Consider the following 19,033-nt stretch of genomic DNA (forward strand, 5'->3'; position numbering starts at 1 on the left):
GCAAGGACTTGAGAGCAAATGCAGCTCACTCAGTAAAGGAGTTTGAGTCCATCCAGAAAGGACTAGGGACAAAAACGGCAAGATTTCTTAGCAACATTGGAACTGCCACCAAACACCTGGAATGCTATACAGAAAGCCCTGTATTATGCATGACCGAGGGAGAGAGGGATGTAGGGAGCAAGGTAAGATGAAAGGAAGAAGAACAGTAACACCTCTGCTGCTGAGAATCCCACTGGGATTCCTATGGTTTTTTAGAAAGAAATGATCAAAGGAGACAAAAAAAGCAAAACAAAAAACCCTTAATTGCATTTGCTTCTAAGAAGTAAACTTGGGAATTCAGGTGGGAAGGAGACTGACATTTCATAGTGTTTCAATTTTGTGCTATTTTTACCCATGTGTACCTACTACATTTCAAATCTAAAAATCTATAGTGCAATTTCACTGACTAAAACATTGAAAATAGAAGTTCAAGACAAAGTATACCACCCAAGGGCCGAGCCCGTGGCGCACTTGGTAGAGTGCGGCGCTGGGAGCGCTGCGACGCTCCCGCCGCGGGTTCGGATCCTATATAGGACTGGCCGGTGCACTCACTGGCTGAGTGCCGGTCACGAAAAGGACAAAAAAAAAAAAAAAAAAAAGTATACCACCCAAAAGTACAAGCACAAATTATGATCTAAATACTGAGGAAATAAGCATAGCAGCAGAATTACAATAATAATGGTCAATATACAAGCACTTACTCTGTGCGAGGCACTGCTAAGAGCTTCACTTACATTATTTATTTATTTATTTATTTATTTTTGGTGGCTGGCCAGTACCAAAAGGGGATCTGAACCCTTGACCTTGAGGTTGTAACACTGTCCTCTAACCAACTGAGCTAACTGTCCAGACTAGATTATTTTATTTAATTGTCATTTCTACCCTGTAAGATGGGATCAGTGGAATTATAATCATTTCCATTTTACATTTGCAAAAACTAAGGCACAGAGAATATATCACATGCTCAAGGTCCCCAGCATTAAGTAAAAGAACCAGGCAAGACAAACCTAGCCTCACCCAGAGTTCATGTGGGCTTATCACCAATAGAAAAGGGGGTTCGTATCCTAAATGTGGGCTCTAAAGGAGAAGAGGTTTGGTGTTGCTTGGAGTTTCCATGGTGGGGAGGGGGTATACATGGGAAAAGACATGGTGTGTTTGAAATCACAAACATTTCTTGAGGACCTCCTAAGTACTGGGCACAACCATATTTGAGGAGTTTCTATAGTATATAAAGCTGTTACACAGAGATGGAAAAGGGTCAAACACACTCCATTCACCTTCCAAAATAAGACCACAAAACCCAAAATAAGATCTCTTCAGCCCACCTGGAGTATTCCAGAGACTTAGAAGAGGCTGTGCAACAAGAATGCTAAGCTGAGGTAGGGAAGGCAGGAGAGTATACCAAAAAAGGTGTCCCATTGACCTCAGCAGCAGACTGATGCAGCAGAGAAGGGAAAGAGAAATATATTGCCTTCCTCCTGGGCAAAAGCATTTTAATTATCAACTGAGCATCCAGCAGAGCCATAAAATTGGCCAGCTGTCCCATTCAATCAGGCCAAAAGCCATAACAGACAGGTCAAACAGCATTTTTCAGTAGACAGAGCATTTCGAGTTGAGGCTGGGTCCACAGGGAATGCACGGCACAAGGCTTTCCATAAGAAGCCTTCGCACAGTTAGAAGGGGCTTGTAGGGATCAAGCCTGTTCAGCGGCTTCAGCTGAAATAAATTTGCCTGTTTCAGCAAGAGGGGTAAAACTATGCCTGGATGGCTTAGGAGAAAGCTGCTCAGGGCTGCCTAAAAACCCTCATACCACTTTAAAAAGGGGAATCCAACCATACACCTAAAATAGCAAGGAATAGAAAGAATGGACAGAAGTTTCTCCTCCTCCTTGGAAAGAGAGAGAAAAGCATAGCACCATTTACTGCATGTGGTACCTGTGTGATACTCGGCACATATTATTCCCTGCCTCCTTAAAACACTGCTCTTCTGTACTGTCCACATTTTACAGGTGAGATTCCTGGAGCTCCAAGAGCCTAACCACGTGCCCAGCGTCAGGTGTTGAAGAAGTAGCTTGAATCCAAGTCTGTCTACTCCCAAGCCAGTTTTCCTTCCATTAGACCACAGTGGTTCCCAAAACTGAGTATAAGGGGAAAATGCTTTCTTCTCAGATCAAAATCTCTAAGTTTCCTACAGGGAGCAAAAACCCTGGGGAAGTTAGGAGGGAAAGGGACATGAAATAGCTTTTAATATGTCTAATTTCTATGTCTCATTCTTATAGTGTAGTGGACAAGGCACATGGTCTTCCTGTGATTCTATTTGGTGAGTGGGGACATAGAGGCACACAATTAAACCACCTAAGTGGTCTTGAACACTGTCTGAAAAAGCCCTAGATCAATTCGGAAAAATGGGCAGGAAACAAGTGTAAGCTAAAGCAGTAGCAAAGCTCTGACACAAGGATGCCCCTTGCTCTGAGGCAAGGACAAAAGTGGCATTTGACTAACTGTGTCCTGCTTCCAGGATAAAGGTTGTCCTTGGTTTACTGTGAATCCCTGTCATGATTCATGTGACTGAAGCATCTTCTCTCAGCAAGGCCATCTATCATGCCCTGGGCAGCAATGGGGGTAGGGCAGCACCAGTGGGCTTCCAGCAACTGTTTTCTCCACTAGAGCACCTGGCAAAGATTCCCTTTCAGTAGATCTGGCCCCTGCAAGGGGGGGAAGAAGGCCCTGCAAGGGGGGACCCTGAACACACTGCAGCTTGGCACACAGAGGCAGACAAACCGTGTAGTCATTACCTGCTCCCAAACACACAGTCATGCTGCAAGTCCTGGGAGGGGCCTCAGAGACCATCTCGTCCAAACCTCTCATTTTATAGATGAAGAATTTGAGGGCCAGAGAGATCACAGAGAGATCACAAGATGTGCCCAAGGCCACCCAGCCAGTCAATGTCAAGGACAGCACTCAGGCCCTTGTTCCCTCCACTGCAGCAGTCCTCCTCTTACGCAGATGCCCAATTTAAGTTCTCCGTAACGGTGCTGATTTGTAACCTTCTCTGACTCTTGGGTTGATAAAAGCTATGCCCCTCTCCCCACAAAATGACCCTACACACATTTTGCATAGATTCCAGGGGGTTCACAGGTCCTGTGTTAACAATCCCTAGGTTATAAGAGGAACAAAGAATGGTTCAACGAGAGGCTGACGGGGTGTCAAAGGAGACTCCACAAGTTAAGAGCAGGGCTCCCCAGACCTGGGGAAGAAGCTACGTTTTTCTCTTGACTCAACCAGACCAATGACATCACTGCTTTGTGTCCTATCCACAAGTGACCCTGAGCTACCGCACAGGAACAAGGTGAAGTACCAGGTTAAGGAATGGAAAATTTTCCAAGAGTTGTGGAGGAAAGGAGAGACAGGCAGGCTCTTGTCTTGTCTCCTAAGAGATCCTGAAGCACAAATCTTGACCCTGAGCAATGACAGTGCCACAGCCTACCTACAAAACATCGTCACTAGTTCGATGTTACCACGTTTGCTTGGGGAAGGATGTGGGGAAGGGAAGACTTCATAATTTATTTAACTTTCAAGGCAACAGTGGCTCAAATCAGAGGAAACAGAGGCAAAAGGGAAGAGACTATTCATTTGGAAATCAGAGCCAACACACCTTTCAAAGCCCTTCTTGCCCTGAACTGGACCCTTCACCGAGGCTGTTCTCCCCAACAAAGAGCTCAATCACAGTCCAGAAATCCCCACCAAGATCCTTCACACAACACAATCTTCAGCTCCAACTCCAACACAAGCTTTATAAATGCCTAAATGCTGCCCAGGGTCCTGAGCTACGTCCGGCCCCACTGAGTAAGCAGCCGAGAAGCCCCCAAAGTGACCAAATAGGAAGGAAAGGAAGGCAAGACTCAGTGCCACCAAACATAGGAAAGGACTGGGCAAAAGAATCCAAAGGGAATGTCAAGGACGCCATTTGCCTCTGGGAGACCAGGCTCTTGTGGGTCACTTGGCACTGGAGCCACTGGTCTCTCTGCCTGGAACTTCCTTGCCCCCGAGTCTTGTCAACCCCTCTTCCTCCTCCAGACCACATCTGAAACAAAACTTCCTCAGGAAATCCTTCTCCAGTGCTTTACTACTCATTCTCGCAGCACCAACATCTCCCCTTCATGCGCTCACCACAGCCTTGACTTCACATTTGTGTGTCTTTGTTTTGATTGAGGTCTTTCTCCCTGACCCCACTGGGAGCTCCTTGAGGGCAGGGCTGTCTGTTTTTGCTTACTGTTGTACTCCTAACCCGAAGCACTCAGACTGACTCATAAAAGACAGGAATCTTTGTGCAGGAGATGGCCACAAGGGCCAGGGGGAAAGGGAAAAGGAAGGTTCCCAGGCCAAGTGAAAGAACTGAGGGATGCAACAGCACTTGCAAGTCGGACCCTGGCTGCGCTGTTCCTTCTGCTGAGTCATGCTCACCTGGCTGGTGGTTTGCTTCATTTCAGCTTTATGTATTTATCTCGGCTTGCAGAGCATGTCTCGGTATTCATGGAAAATGCTACCCATCAACTAAATACGATGCTCTGGGACACGTCTGGTGGCTGCTAGCTAACCTTCAGAATAGCCTCCTGCAGCCAAAGAATAAATCCAATTCTTTGAGCACATGTACACTTTATCAGGGAAAATCCTCAAAACACATCCATCATCCTCCAATTCTCTATAATAAGGAACTTATAGCAAAGAACCCCAGTGAGAAGAATAATGAAGAGAAAGATTCAGAAATACCCCAGCCAGGTACCACTAGAAGCATCCCATTTGGGGATGCGTTCATGTGGCATACAAAAAGTCATGCTTTACCTCTTGAAAAGGACCAGGTTCTCCAGCTGACAGTTCGCTGCCTCCCAGATCCACCCTAGGAATGTTTTATGGCTTCTTGTTTTAGTAGCCTACAGAAAAAACTGCTTTTATGGTTACTCCTTATCCTTTTCTAGGCAAACACAATGTCACATTGTCTCTGGCCAGGGTGCCCATGCCTCAGCTGCTTCATCCATGAGGCAGGAATGTGCTCTACCATGTGTGCAGGAACAAGGATGCTAGAGAGTGGAATCCAGCAGGTCATGGGGTACCACAAGCCAGGCGGCCAGCAAACTCTCAGCCATGAGAAGTCCTACACAGAAAACCCAGTCAGGAGCTCTGGCCAGTGTCCATTCCAGGGCTTAGAATGTTACAGCCGGGTAGCCTGGGGCCTAGAGGAAGACGGAAGCTCTGCTGCCCTCATTGACTACTGCAAGAAAACAGGGCTTCAGCTTCCTGACCCTGTGAACTCCAAGGGAAGGTTGGAGATGGGCACGAAGCACATATGGACACAGAATTGGGAGGGGGGATGCTACACAGGCCTCCAGTTGCTCAAACAACTCAACACCATGGGAATGGGCACTATGAAGAGCATGATGGGCAACTCCCAAGGACAAAAGGAGCGCAGAGGTGGACAGAACAGACTGTCACAGATGCGCGCAGTACAGTGTGGTGGCCTGCTCCAGCAGCTCCTCCTGGAAGCTGGCCACTGGCTATGGTGGGGATGCTGGCCAGTGAGAGTTAGCGAGGACTGGCATTCGGGAAGGGACAGAGAAAAGAGCAGAGGCATTCAAAGTTGGTAACGAATGCACTGTTACAGTGCCATACTCGGGCATCCAAAACATGTTGATGGACTCAGACAATTAGGAAGGCTCAAGGGCCTGGGGTGTATAATGAGGATAAAAAGAAAATTCCACGCAAGAGAGTTGTGAATGACATTCTTGGATAAGAGAAAGGGAGTGTTTACATTTTGAGATCCTGTAAGTAAACCAGTTCAAGTGATACGCCATTCGCTCATGTATTCGTTTATTCATTCATTCATTCATTCATTCCACATATACATATATTGGGGGTCCTACTATGCACCTGGAACTGTGCTGGGAGCTAAAGACACAAAATCTATTTGGAGACATAAGGGGTACTCCTGAAATCAAAGGCAACAAAAAGAAGAAGCCAGGAGATGCAACTTGGCAGCGTGGCCTGCAGGCCAGCACAGTGTTTGGTTTTGTTTTTCAGTGGCCTGTGAGTGCCATTGGGTGTAGCGTATGCTCCAACATCATTCCCACCAAAGCCTACAGCCCCACATAAGCTGCTGCACACATGTACTTATCCTGGCTAGAAGGCATTTGAGCCTGCAACCACTGGACTAGTGACTCTAATCTCTGGTCATGCTAATATTCTTCTATGTGCTATCAGGGAATACACGTTTAGCAAATGACTACTTAGCACTGACTACAGTGAGGATATGCGATGGGCTATCAAAGGAGCAGCAGCCAGGTTTGAGTTGAGCACAGAAAACTGGTTAGGGTTTAGATATGCAGAGAGAGCAGGTGAGGGTACCTCTGCAAGCAAAGTCATTCCCATGGCCAGGGTGAGTATAATGTAAGCCTAGTGGCTTGGAAGTCCAGGAAGTATTTCACAGGTATAGGTGGGACCAGCTTGACTCAAGAGGAAAGTGCCTCTAGAGGAAGAAGAAAGAGATATGGTAGGACATCTGAAAAGAGGAAGGTAGGCGTGGCCATTTCCAAACCAAATTCAGTTCACCACTCATCTCTGCTCTTTTGGCTATAAAATCAAGAATGAGTGCTTGAAACCTAAGGACGGCATAGGCAGGAGATAAGCCAAATATTAACGAAATGTGTATGCTATGGTCCTATAAGCAGAACAACATTATTACCCATTATATAAAACTAAAGTGCCTTGGGGCCCTGCCTGGTGATCTGGGGGCCCAGGGCATGGATCCAGGACCGGAGCACCCCCCACATCACCACAACCAGGCACACCGCCAGTGCCAAGGGGCATACCAAAAACATCACATCCATGTGGGTGGCCCACAGCAGCCACCACAGTAACCACGGCTGCTGTGAAAGCAGCTAGACATCACAACCAGCACGCAGATAGTCCACCAGTCACTGGAGTGCATTGACACAAGGAGAGTCACCAGCAGAGACCAAAGAAAAGAAGAGGCTGTCTCTTTCCACAAAGCCCATTCCAGAGTGACAGAAGAAGCATCTGCTCTATGATAATATTGGGAGATCTGAACACACTTCTCAGCACTGGACAGATCATCTAGGCAACAAATCAAGAGAGTAACCATTACTCTTTCAGAGGGAGAGAAGAAATCTAGGGTTATCAGTGGTGGGAGCGGGGAGGGAGAGGGGGATAGGGAGAGATTGGGCAAGGGGCATAAAGAATAAGTACAGTTTGTAACAAGATACATACTATTAATATTGATTTGATCAACATGTCAACATTGAATCCCAAAAATATGTTTAATCAATTATGATTCAATATAAACAAACAAACAAACAAATAAATAAATAAAAGTAAAAATAAAGCACTCCCGGTCATAGGTTTGGATCCCTATACTGGCCAGCTGCCAAAACCAAAAAATAAATAAAAATAAGTTTTTAAAATAAAATTAATGCACTATAGGCCCACACAAAAAACACAGTGAAATACCCCAGCTGCCTAACAGGAGTGTGCAGGCAATAGCATAGTGATTAGGAACACAAGCTGAAAATACACTGGCAAGCTAGGGGGAGAAAAGCATGCTACAAGCAATATGTTTATTAGGATACTATCTGGGGGTAAAAACAAATATGTATAAATGCATAGAAAAATTGGAAAAACATACTGTTTTAACCTCTCTTTTTAAACATGTTTTCTAAGAGAAGGAAATAAATTATTTAATGATAAATAAAAGTAATAACTACTACCTTTGCTTTAGGTAAGTCTTTTCATCTTCCAAAGCTTTTTCATACTTTCTCATTTTTACTAATTTAACTTTTACAGCCACTGTTAAACTGCTACTCAGCCAAACGCCTTCATGCCAAGCTACCTACTACACAAACTCCTGAAATCCATCTACCTACCCCCAAATAGACAACCTTTCCACTAAAAGACCATCTTTCTTTCACCAATACCTTTGCTAACAGTCAAGTAACTGGTTTTCCCCAATTTGACAGGACAAAGACACATAAATCCATTTTTATAGCCAGAGGCTTTTCACAAGTAGTTTTAAGATGTGATGCTTAAGTTAATGATGCAATGTGGTAAGGTAGCATAAGCCATTCGTTAAACCAGGGGTCTAAGCCACACGTCCCAGGACCTGGCTAAACTTGTTTGGTTGTGTGATGCTAAATACCTGCAGCAACAGTCCTTTCCAACGCACATACTGCATTAAGGTTCCATGGTAAGACTGTGAGCTGCTTCCCCGCCAACCATGCTCTTCCTTGGTAACAGACCCTGATTATTAGCTGGGCTCAATGCCACCCAGAGTAAAAGCCTCCACTTCCCAGCTCCTCCGCAGCTAGCCATGGCTATGTGACTACGTTCTAGCCAATTAATGCAAGTAGATGTCCTGGACTTCTGGGAAATTAACGGGAGCAGACTCAGCACAAGGGGCACTTTTTTCTGGGTTTCTGCATTTTCTCCTTCTTCAGGACTGTGACTTGGACCAAATAACCTGGATTCCAGCAGCCATTGGGGACCATAAAGCAATAGTGAAAATGCAAGCCATGTACTGGGATGATGCACTAAAACATAGGAGCCTGGGTCCCTGAAAGCACTGTGAGCTGCCCTAAAATCCTCCAGACTTCTGTTCAAAGATAAATAAATGTATTTGCTTAGCCATTGTTCTTTTGTTTTGTTTTTTAGGTTATGTGCAGTCAAACCTAAACTTAATGCAGATTATTCTCATATATTAACATAGAATATAATATGCCGAACATGTTTCACTGCCAGTAAACAGCAAATTACTTTTTTAACTAGGTGACCAGGATAATAAAACATTTTAATAAATCACTTTTTGCTGAGGCTTTATAACAGCTAAGTATTTATCACCAACTACTTTCTCTTTCACAAAGACGGCCCCCGTGTTCACATAATCTTTTCACTATTGGTTCAAAGTCAACCAACACATAATTCCTAGTATTCTGCCCTCACATGACAGTGACCAAAATTAAATTATCAGGAACCCCTAATAAAAAGCAAGGGAAACAGTTCAGTGTTCCCAAGTCTGCAAAACACAAAGAAGCTACGACTCCAAAACTGGAAGCAATAGGCAAAGAAGTGGCTTAACACTTCTAAAATGATTTTCAAGTTGTGCACACACTGCAATATAATAAGAATGATGGTGTCACCAAAGCTCATACTGGATATAAATAATCCCAGGCACATATCCACCCACAGACAAAAGACAAGGAGCTACTCTAACTCACATGTGAGGTTTACAGCCGGCATCACCATCAGCACCAACCATGCAGTCCAATGGACCATGTGCATTTCTGGGCATCAATAGTCTTGACAATTTCCTTTAAAATACTACTTATGTATAAGTCTAACTCCTGCCACAACCACTACACCTGAAGGCTCCCCCTTGGCAATCCTAAAACCCATATACGGACAAAGAAAGGGCCAGAGCTTTGCTCCTGCATAACAGAATGACAGGTCTCTCACCCTCTCCTGCAAACAGCAGAACTTTGGCAAGGCAGCGGTGCCTTCACTCCCAAACACAAATCTCAGAAAAGGTAAAAGCTTGTATGTATAGCTTGAAATTACATTCAAATTTCAAACTTCATCAAGGAAATGACTAACTCTTACAATTCTATTATCCTAGCTCAACTTTGTAAATGGGCTCAATTATGTAACATTATAGCATTTTCCTCAGTTCTCCCAGCATGATAAGGATATAAGAAAGTAGAAAGAAGAAAATTCAGCTTCTATATCACATTTTCTACCAACACACCTGCTCCTTCTTACCCCATCATCTGAAGCAATCTCTAGGTAGAAATCTCTAGGTTCAAAAAGAGGTCACCAAAAGTTTTAAATTATTTAATTCATTTAAAGAATAGAATTTTGGAGAAGAAATTAGAATAATCGTATGATAGATAGGAAAATGACTAAGGGAGAAGAGAAACCACATTTTATTTTATGTAACTTAAGTCCTTCACATGTATCACATCTAAAATACTTATCTAATATTCCATATTCTTGCAAGGATGAATTTTTCTATTATTGGAAGGTGAGGGGGTGCAGATAAAAGAGATAAAGGTAATAAAGACTATTTTGAAGTAAATTGGAAAGTATATTTGTATATATATATATAAAATATACATGCTTTAAAAACGTCTGGGAGAATATGCTAAACATAATAGTTGTTCTCTCTAAAACATTATGGGTTACCTTTCTCTTTTTTTTTTAATCTGCGCTTTCTAATTTTTCTATAAACACTTACTTCTTACATAATTTTAAAACGTATTTTATAAAGTAAACAGGTTCATGATAGCATCAACAGGAAAATAAGCCACATCTCAAACAGCTCAGAACAAAACAAGTCTGAAGGATTTCCAGGCTCAAAGCTAAAGAATGCAGAGAGAATGAAGTCCCTGGAGTTCGTGCCACCCCCAAAGTCCTTCTACTCAAATGCCCTCCTCTTTGGGACAGGATGCTCAAAGCAATTTTAAGCATATACCACGGAGCAATTGCATCCTCTCTACCACTCAGTTTAGGTGAGAGAGAACACAAATTATAACACAAAAGAAGCATACTCTTGCTGATCCAGCCAATATGAAAGACTGAAGTTTCTCCCAACTCACCATTTAATTATATCTAACACTTGCTTTAACAATCCAGTTTATGGATTTTGCATGTTTAATAAACAGTTCCCTGCTATTAAACACTAGGCAGTTATGGCAATTAATTAATAATACCTCTGGGCTACCAGGAGGCCTATAATACTTCCAGACAGGTTGTGCTCTCCAAACTGACATTGCCATCTGAATTAGCTCATAGTTTAAACAACATGCCTTCTCTTGTTATAGTCCCTTCTCTTGTGGGTACCCCAGGTTGAGATGCTTAGGTAGAAATTCAAAAGGTGGTATAGGTTTCCTTTACCTGTTATTCCACAAAGAAAGAAATCCCTTTTGTGATTACTTACACACTTTCCTCAAGTGGCAAAACAAACCTGTATGATTTTTTGCACAGCGCATCCTTGCCTGCCAACCTTGCCTGCTAATATGAGCTCAGAATTATCCCAAACCCCTCAGGTGCCTCATTCCTCTCTTCCTGAACCAATTTTTTCTGGCACTCAACTCAAGGATGGAATGTTTTTTAAGCCATGAGTTTCACTGCCCGCTCAGGTTCCACTAGGAATCCACTCCAGCTGAAGCCATGGACTGAGTCTGAAACTGCTCTTAAGCCCTGCAGCTCCACCCTGCATACTCACTGTTGCTGGACTTAAGGTCGCGGTGGATGATGGGGACAATTGCCTCATCGTGTAAGTAGTTCATCCCTCTGGCAATCTGCACAGCCCAGTTCACCAGGATGTCTGGGGGAATCCTTTTCCCAGATAACACTCTATTCAAAGGCCCTCCACGGGCAAACTCCATGACCAAGCAGAGGTTGGGTTCCTTCAGACACACACCCCTCAGGGCAATGATGTTGGGGTGCTTCAGCATGGCGAAGAGCTTGGCCTCTTGGCGAACATTCTCTATGGTCTGGCTGATGTCCTCATCGGGGTCATGGCGAGCTGCTTTCACAGCAACCTCATCCCCTATCCAGAAAGCACGATAGACCTTCCCAAAGCCCCCGATGCCAATAATCTCCTCCAGCGTTAGCTCCGTAAAATCAATTTCTAACACTGAGAAAGAGAAGAAAAAAGAAGCAAGTCAAAAAACATCCCCTAAACACCATTTAACCATCCATTTACCTGAATGGGTGTTTATGCATATCTATGAAATATAAATCCCAGTTGGAAAATCATGAAGAATCTTGTACCAAGACTATTTTAACTAACATTGGGGGAGATCCTTTTTTTTGAGACTTACTCAGCTTTATTGTGTGTTTGGTGGTGATAAACACACAACCCAGTACCAAGGCAAGATGCAGAACGGCCAAACTGTAGTGCAAGAAGAGCTTCTGTAGAAGTATGACCAGAGGACGGGAAACATCCTTGACTCCCACAGCATGACAGAGTTAAGAGGGTGAGTGGGGGAAGGATTCTCTGGGAAGGCAATATTTGAAATGGGCCCTAAAGAACGGGTAGGAAGGATCTCATCAAGCAATGAAGGAAATCAGGGTGGAGAAGGACAACAGAGCAGAGGGAAGGACGTGAGCAAGAACATGGGGCATGAGAGTATACGGTAAGTATATCAGGAATTGCAGGGAGTCCAGAGTGGCTGGATTACATGCATTAGGATAGGAGATGAGGCTCAGTGCTTTGTTGGGGGTAACCATGTTGTGAAAAAATTTAAAGCCATTCTGAGGGACTTGAACTTCACACTGCAAACAACAGGAGTCATCTATCTTTTAGAAGGGGAGTGTTGTTAGACCTGTGACTTAGAAAGGAAACCAACTCTGGCGGTCATGCAGAATATAACCTGGAGGACAGAAAGCCTGCAGCAAAAGAAACCATGTTGGAGGCCACTGCAGCACGAGTTCTGCACTCAGCAGTACTGAATATGGGGAGTGTGGGTCACCTTGGGGGACTTTCAGAACTCAGTTCTACCAAGATCTGGTGAGTGAGATATTTGGGAAAGGAGCCTCTAGGAGACATCTTACTCCAGCAGTCACTTGTGTCCCAGTTCAACCCCCAGTGGTTCCCATATCACAGCCAACCACTCACTCTCCTTCCTGAATCCAGAGTTTGAATCTAAGGTACTTCATTATATCTTTAGCTCTGTTTGGAAAGGCATCCATGGATAGACAATAATAGCTACCAGTGAATGTAAATGTTGGGCTAGATATGGTGTTAAGTGCCAAATGAGCAAAGTGCTATTGTATGTTTCTTGCACGAAACCCTGTTCTCTACCTTTTCAATCTCTTTTGTCCTTACCTGGCTGATTCACATGATCCCTCAGGTCTGTATTTAAATACCAATTTCACAGAAGAACGTCTCTAAATGAGGTCAGGACCCTATCAAACTCTTCTGTAGCAGTCTCCATTTTGCAAGACTCATCAAGGTTACAATTACTTAATTACTTGTTCAGTGCCTGTCACCTGCTAAGCTATGAGATCTACAAAGGCAGAGATTCTGTCTGCCTTACTCACCACTGTACTCGCCATGCCAAACACTTAGTAGGTGACCAATATATTGTTGGAATAAAATGAAAAAAAACTACCTCAGAAGGAAATAAACCAAATTCAGATCTGCAAAAAGAAAAAAAAAATTGAATTGGGCCTTCTGAAACAAACACAGAATAACACCACTTTACTAAAAACTAAGAAAATAAAGATATATTTGTGAACTTTGGGCAAGACCAAAAGAGGAACTGCCCACTGCATGCTGTTCCTTCCTTACCTAGCCAGCCCCACGACACTCTTGTTCTCCATTCAGATACCGGTGATGCTAAAAAAAAATCTGTTCTTGCTTAATTATAGCACTTGTATCCTATCTGGGGCTAATATTCATATGTATTTTGTAATGCAACTGGCAGTCTGCACAAAGAAAACTCTTAGGAAAAGTTAGATGGACTGTCTTTAGGTATATGAAAAGTACAGCCCATCTTGACCCCAAAAGTTCCAATTGCTCAAAAGGTTGTTGCCTCATCTGGTGGTCTTCCTAAAGAATAAAGGTGTGGCAGATATTGCAGATGAGCAATTAGCATCCATTCCAAAATCCTTCTAGCATGTCTTTCAGTACTACAAAGGTCAGACAGCTAAAACTACATTTCCAAGACTCCCTTTCAGCTAGAGCTCTGGATGCAAATTAGGTTCTACGAATCAGATGCACAAGATTTGCAAGGCAGAAATGAGATAATGACCATCTTCTTGCTGCTTCTCCTGGCAAGCACAGCTGTGGAGAAGTGGGGTTTTTCTGCAACAGCATGTCAGTGTCCAATCAATAGCTCTGTGGATGTAGAGAGGAATATTTCATGGACAAGCAGTTGCCTACTCTTGGCTGAAGACACATCAAGGTGTTCTTGAAGTCAACAGCTTCAATGGCAGCCCCTGATTCTGTACCTTTCCTATTAGAGAAGTAGCAGTTCCCCTGGTGGGCCACTTCTGCAATGTTCTGGGAATTATTTTCAGGTCCAACTGAGAGCCTCTTCTCCCAGCCCTTCCAACAATCCTGTAAGCATCTAATTTTCTGTGCTAAATCCTTCTCTTGCTTAAAATAGCTTGAGTGTTTCTGAGTCCTCAAATGAATCCTGACTGATTAGTTCTTTTTGCCTGATGTCATCTATATGAATGAGAAAAATATGCCTATGTTAAAGAAAAATTAGAAAACCTCTTGGAGAAATATGTAAGTTATGTTAAGAGTCTCTTGGTCATGGAGGAAAGAAACATTCACTTTTTTCTAACAGCTTTTTACACTGATGAAAAATAGGTGCCTATTTAACGAATTTGTATTTATCTTATTTCCTCAACTCAGTATTTGAATTCTCCTTAATGGAATTAACTGTTGTATTTTCTTTCTCTAAGACTCTCCCTTCTTTCCTCTGGTCTGAGGCATGGTTGTGAACACAGTTGGCGTTAAACATTTATTTAAATGTGTGAGGGTTTAAAAGATGTGATTCAGAACTAGGGTGCTGAAAGGACAGCTCCTCTGATGGCATCTCACAGAAGACAGAAAATCTCGGTGGGGAAGGGAAAGCAATAACATCTCTTTTGGTAGAACATAAAATCTCAGTTTTTTGCTATTTAGTTAAGGAAATATTATGACCAGCCTTCAAGAAAAGTATGGAACTTTCAGACAGATAAAAGACAGAACCCACGAGGAAGGTGGAGGCAGATTTACTTTTTCCTTCCCTGCCATGAAGTCTCTTTGGATAGAGACTAAGGAAGTAGACTTTTGGTTGCAGAGACTATGTGGGCTCTCCTTCCCTTCCCTTCTACACACAGTCAAGACCCGGTATTAAGTAAGAATCATGTCAAGTTGCATTCAGCACATTTTTTAGTTTCTGTGGAAAAATATTTCCAGGAATATCAGAAACAAAACCTTATTTCTTTCATTTTTGAAGTCAAGATTCTCTCTCGATTGTGTGCTTGGAAAGTGAATGTATAGGCACTTTTTGATGGGTTCTGGGCAAGTTACTGATACATACCTAACTCATTTAAAAATCTTAAGTACATAGGTAAATATTCACACATTCTTATATTTCTAGTGGCTGTAGGAAAAAAGTAGTGTAAATTAAAAACTTTAGTGTACGCCCTGTTTAAAAAAAGGCACAATTTTTTGGTAAGAGAAACTTTTCTTTAATACTTAGGATATCTTCCAAGATGAGAAATGTGGAACGGTATATTTTTCTTCTTTTACTAAAATAAATAAGACAGGCAAGCTCCTGGGTTATTTATATTTGTCCTCCATGGACAGCTAAACTCCAATACCTACATTGGAGGGAATAAAAGCACTATATAAATATAAGATGCTTCATAATATCACTATTATATGTTTTTCTTTGTCACAAGATCTAGTAATTTCTCCTCCTTCTGTTTTGATAAAGTTAGAAACAAGTTTTTCACTTTGAAAGCAATAATATAAAACTAAAACTGAACATTATTGCTTGACTTAGAACCTTCTATTCATGATCTAGAACATAATGTCACAATACATGCCCCAGAGGGGAAGTTCAAAAGGGTAACTCCAAGGAAGAGTTGTCAGTGGATCAATTTTATTTCAAGTCTTGGGAGACAAGGTTTGTCAATCACCTTTACTGTCTGAGTGACACTAACTGAACTGGTGCCCAGAGCACAAAGATCAGACATGCACCTGTCAGCAACTGCCTGTGGTCATCTTTATCAAAGCACTGCACTGAATTTTTCGTTTGTTTGTTTTTCTTTGCAGCTGGCCAGTACAGGGATCTGAACCTATGACCTTGGCGTTAGTTATAAGGCTGTGCTCTAACCAACTGAGCTAATTGGCCAGTATGAAATTTTATATGCATATCGCCAGTCTCCCTCATTTGACTTACAAGCACTTCCTTATTTTATCATCTTTTTTTTTTTTTTTTTTAAAGATGATCAGTAAGGGGATCTCAACCCTTGACCTGGTGTTGTCAGCACCATACTCTCCCAAGTGAGCCAAGGGCTGGCTCCAATTATTTTATCATTTCTTTATCTCTGGTACTTGACACAGTGTCTGTCATTCACTAGGTACTCAATAATTAGTTTTTGACAGGAATTAAATTTTTTGAATTATCAAGAATCTACTCCAGTCAAGATCAGAACTCCTGATGAAGTCAAATCAAAGAATTTACCAGGACTTTCAAGTGTCATGTTCTTTGAGTCAATCTTTCAATAAGCATAAGGCACTTCCTGTACTTTCTCATCATCTGGGTTTGAGATTTAGAAATCTACTCTATCCAAGGTAACTTCTGTTACAATAAAGATTAAGTCCTAGCCACCTAATAGAGAAGGAGCTTCCACCGTAGCACATTGCAGACATGTCTTGCTCTCAGTGGATAGGTTCTTTCAGCCTGAGTCACATTTACGCCTGCTGGCTCTGACAGCCAGGAGCACAGGATATTTTTTAAAAACTCAGTCCCTTGTTGGTTAGAGCACAGCCTTGTAATAATACCAAGGTTAAGAGTCCAGATCCCCGTATCATCCAGCCACTAAAAAATAAAATAAAACCAAAACCATTAAAAAAAGAAAAAAGAAACTGAGCTCCTGCTCATGAGCCTCACATGGCTCTTCTACTCTGACATTAGCTGTTCCTAAAAATAAAATCACAAAACATCACTCACAGAAAACCTCAAACTCTGACTTACATTTAAAACTACAGTTTTCTAACATGCTAGGCTATTCATATGTCTTCCAATAAATGACCAAATTCATTTTCACTACTTCAAAACACTATCTTAGGCTTCATCTTACCAGTACCAGCACCAAAATGACAGAGCACCTGGAAACAATTTAGAGTTATTTGCCACCTCCAGGTATCATAAAGATTAAAATGTAGAAATATGAAATTTTAAATAGAATGAGAGAGAGAGAAAGAAAGGGAACTAAAGATTTGAACATCAGTCTGACAGTCAAAATACCAATGGGGGGAAAAAGCAGAAAAACAAGGAAAGAGGTTATGATTTCAATATTAAATGCTGGTATTTAAAAAACACCTTAAAATAAAGTAACACAATTGCTCAGGTGAAAATAAGTTACAGGGCCAGAAAGATAACTGTTGCAAATGAAATTTTAAAACTATTATATTTAAAATTGACCCTTAGTGATGATTTTTCTGAATCAGCTAAGATACAAAGTATACAAAATAAGGAATAAACAGTAATCAATACATATCGACAATACCTTTTTAACAGGGAAAAAAGTTACAGAAACTTTCAAATAGAAAATAGTGTAAACTGCACTAGGAGACACATATTTACTTCTTTCTTCAACCTAGTATAATTGACTAAGGAATTCTAATGGCAATTTAACTTCTTTGAAAAAACAATGGACGCTTCATTATAGGGTGTGGAACAGGGGCTCCTGAGAAATTGATGAAAACCAGGTCACTGGGAGAAAGGCCCTGGGAGGGACCCCCGGGCCTGGTCCCCCTGAGATTTGGCCAGTTCCAAATATAGGCAAGGATCTAGGGTGAGAAGAAAGGAGAAAATGTATTGTCTGAACAGCCTGGCTGTTAAGAGACTGGGATTTAGCCACTGTACCTTGTACTCCTGATCTCTCATGGGGGAACGACATACTTTTCCCTCTCTAATCATCTCTCCACCCATCACTTGTCCCCCATCCCACATACACACCCTTCTTAGCACATTATACAGTGAGACTCCTAAAGGTACAATTTCTGAAATCCAAGAAATCAACACCACATCTCAAAGGCACTTCAGCCTTGAGTTAACACACGCTTCCGGGACTTGTGAGCCAGTCCAGCCCTAGGGAGACACCCCCATTTCTTTCAAAGCAAATGTCTTCAAGGGGCGGGGACAGGAGGTAGACGGTTCCTCATTTGGGGACTAAGGTTATGACAGTAACCACCAGCTTGCCTGGAATCCTTCCAGACTGGGGGCGGGCGGGGGCGGAGTGGGAAATGGGGAGATTCTCATGCTGGGGCTTCAGGATGTGGAAATCAGAAGCTGCTGCTGAGGTAGTCACCTGAAGGTTAAGCAGCCCAACCGCCTGAGGCTCCAGGCAGGGCCTGCGGCGTCTCTAGTTATCCAACCACACCAAGGAAAGCCCCTGCAGCCCGAGAGCGCGCGCACCCACCCACCCAGGTCCGTCCTTCCCCACCCCAGCCCTACCCCCTCTAACCTGACCCTCGCGGAGGGCTCCCGTCCCTCCCCGACCCCCCCCCCCCCCCCCGGCCTCCATCACTCCCCCTCCGCGCCCGGCTCCCGGGCCCCGCCTTCGCCTTACACTGAATGGGCGGGTAGCAACTGGGGTCCTCGCCGCCCGGCTGGCAGCGGCTGGAGAAGGCGCTGCGCGGGGTCACGTAGTTGCTGGGGAAGATGCCCACCCGCTGGTTCAGCTGCCCGGTCCACCAGCCCTCGTCGCCGGACACCTGCGAGTCCTTGGACAGCACCTCCACCACGTCGCCCAGCCGCAGGGTCAGCTCGTCCTCGCCCGCCGCTTCGTACTCGAACACGGCCGTCCAGTAAGGCAGCGGGGCGTGGGAGCCCAGCTCCCCGGGGGCCGCCGCCGCCTCCTCCTCTTCCTCCTCCTCCTCTTCGGCCCCGGCCCCCGCTCCATCCTCCCCCGGCGGGGCTGCAGCGGCGGCGCTCGCCAGGCAGCCGAGAAGCGCTCTGGAGGGCTCCATGGAGCGGCCGATCCATAGGGTGCGGGGCTGCCGCCGCCCGCAGGAGCTGCCGCCGCCTATTGTTCATGCGGCTCCGCAGAGCTGGGGGGACCCCCGCCCCCGACGGCGGCCGCAGGTAGGGCCCGGGCTGGCGGGCCGGGGAGAGCCGGCTCGCCGGGGCTGGCGCGGCGGGGCGACGAGTGCGCTTGGCACGAGCGCTCACCGCAGCAGAGGGGCGCGGCGG

The 19,033-nt window shown here is 43.9% G+C and overlaps 1 protein-coding gene across 1 annotated transcript in view; it reads right to left on the reverse strand.

Annotated features, from left to right (window-relative positions):
* Positions 1-18,810, reverse strand: part of MAP3K9 (mitogen-activated protein kinase kinase kinase 9) — a 72,467-nt gene extending 53,657 nt beyond the window's left edge. Inside the window, exons 1-2 of the mRNA XM_063090571.1 lie at positions 18,411-18,810; positions 11,326-11,739 (exon numbers count right to left, since the gene is read on the reverse strand). Coding sequence (XP_062946641.1) covers positions 11,326-11,739; positions 18,411-18,810 — 814 coding nt within the window. The remainder of the gene's footprint in view (positions 1-11,325; positions 11,740-18,410) is intronic.
* Positions 18,811-19,033: the final 223 nt, after the last annotated feature.

This window comes from Cynocephalus volans, chromosome 3 (genome assembly GCF_027409185.1).
Source record: "Cynocephalus volans isolate mCynVol1 chromosome 3, mCynVol1.pri, whole genome shotgun sequence".
Lineage (NCBI taxonomy): Eukaryota > Metazoa > Chordata > Mammalia > Dermoptera > Cynocephalidae > Cynocephalus > Cynocephalus volans.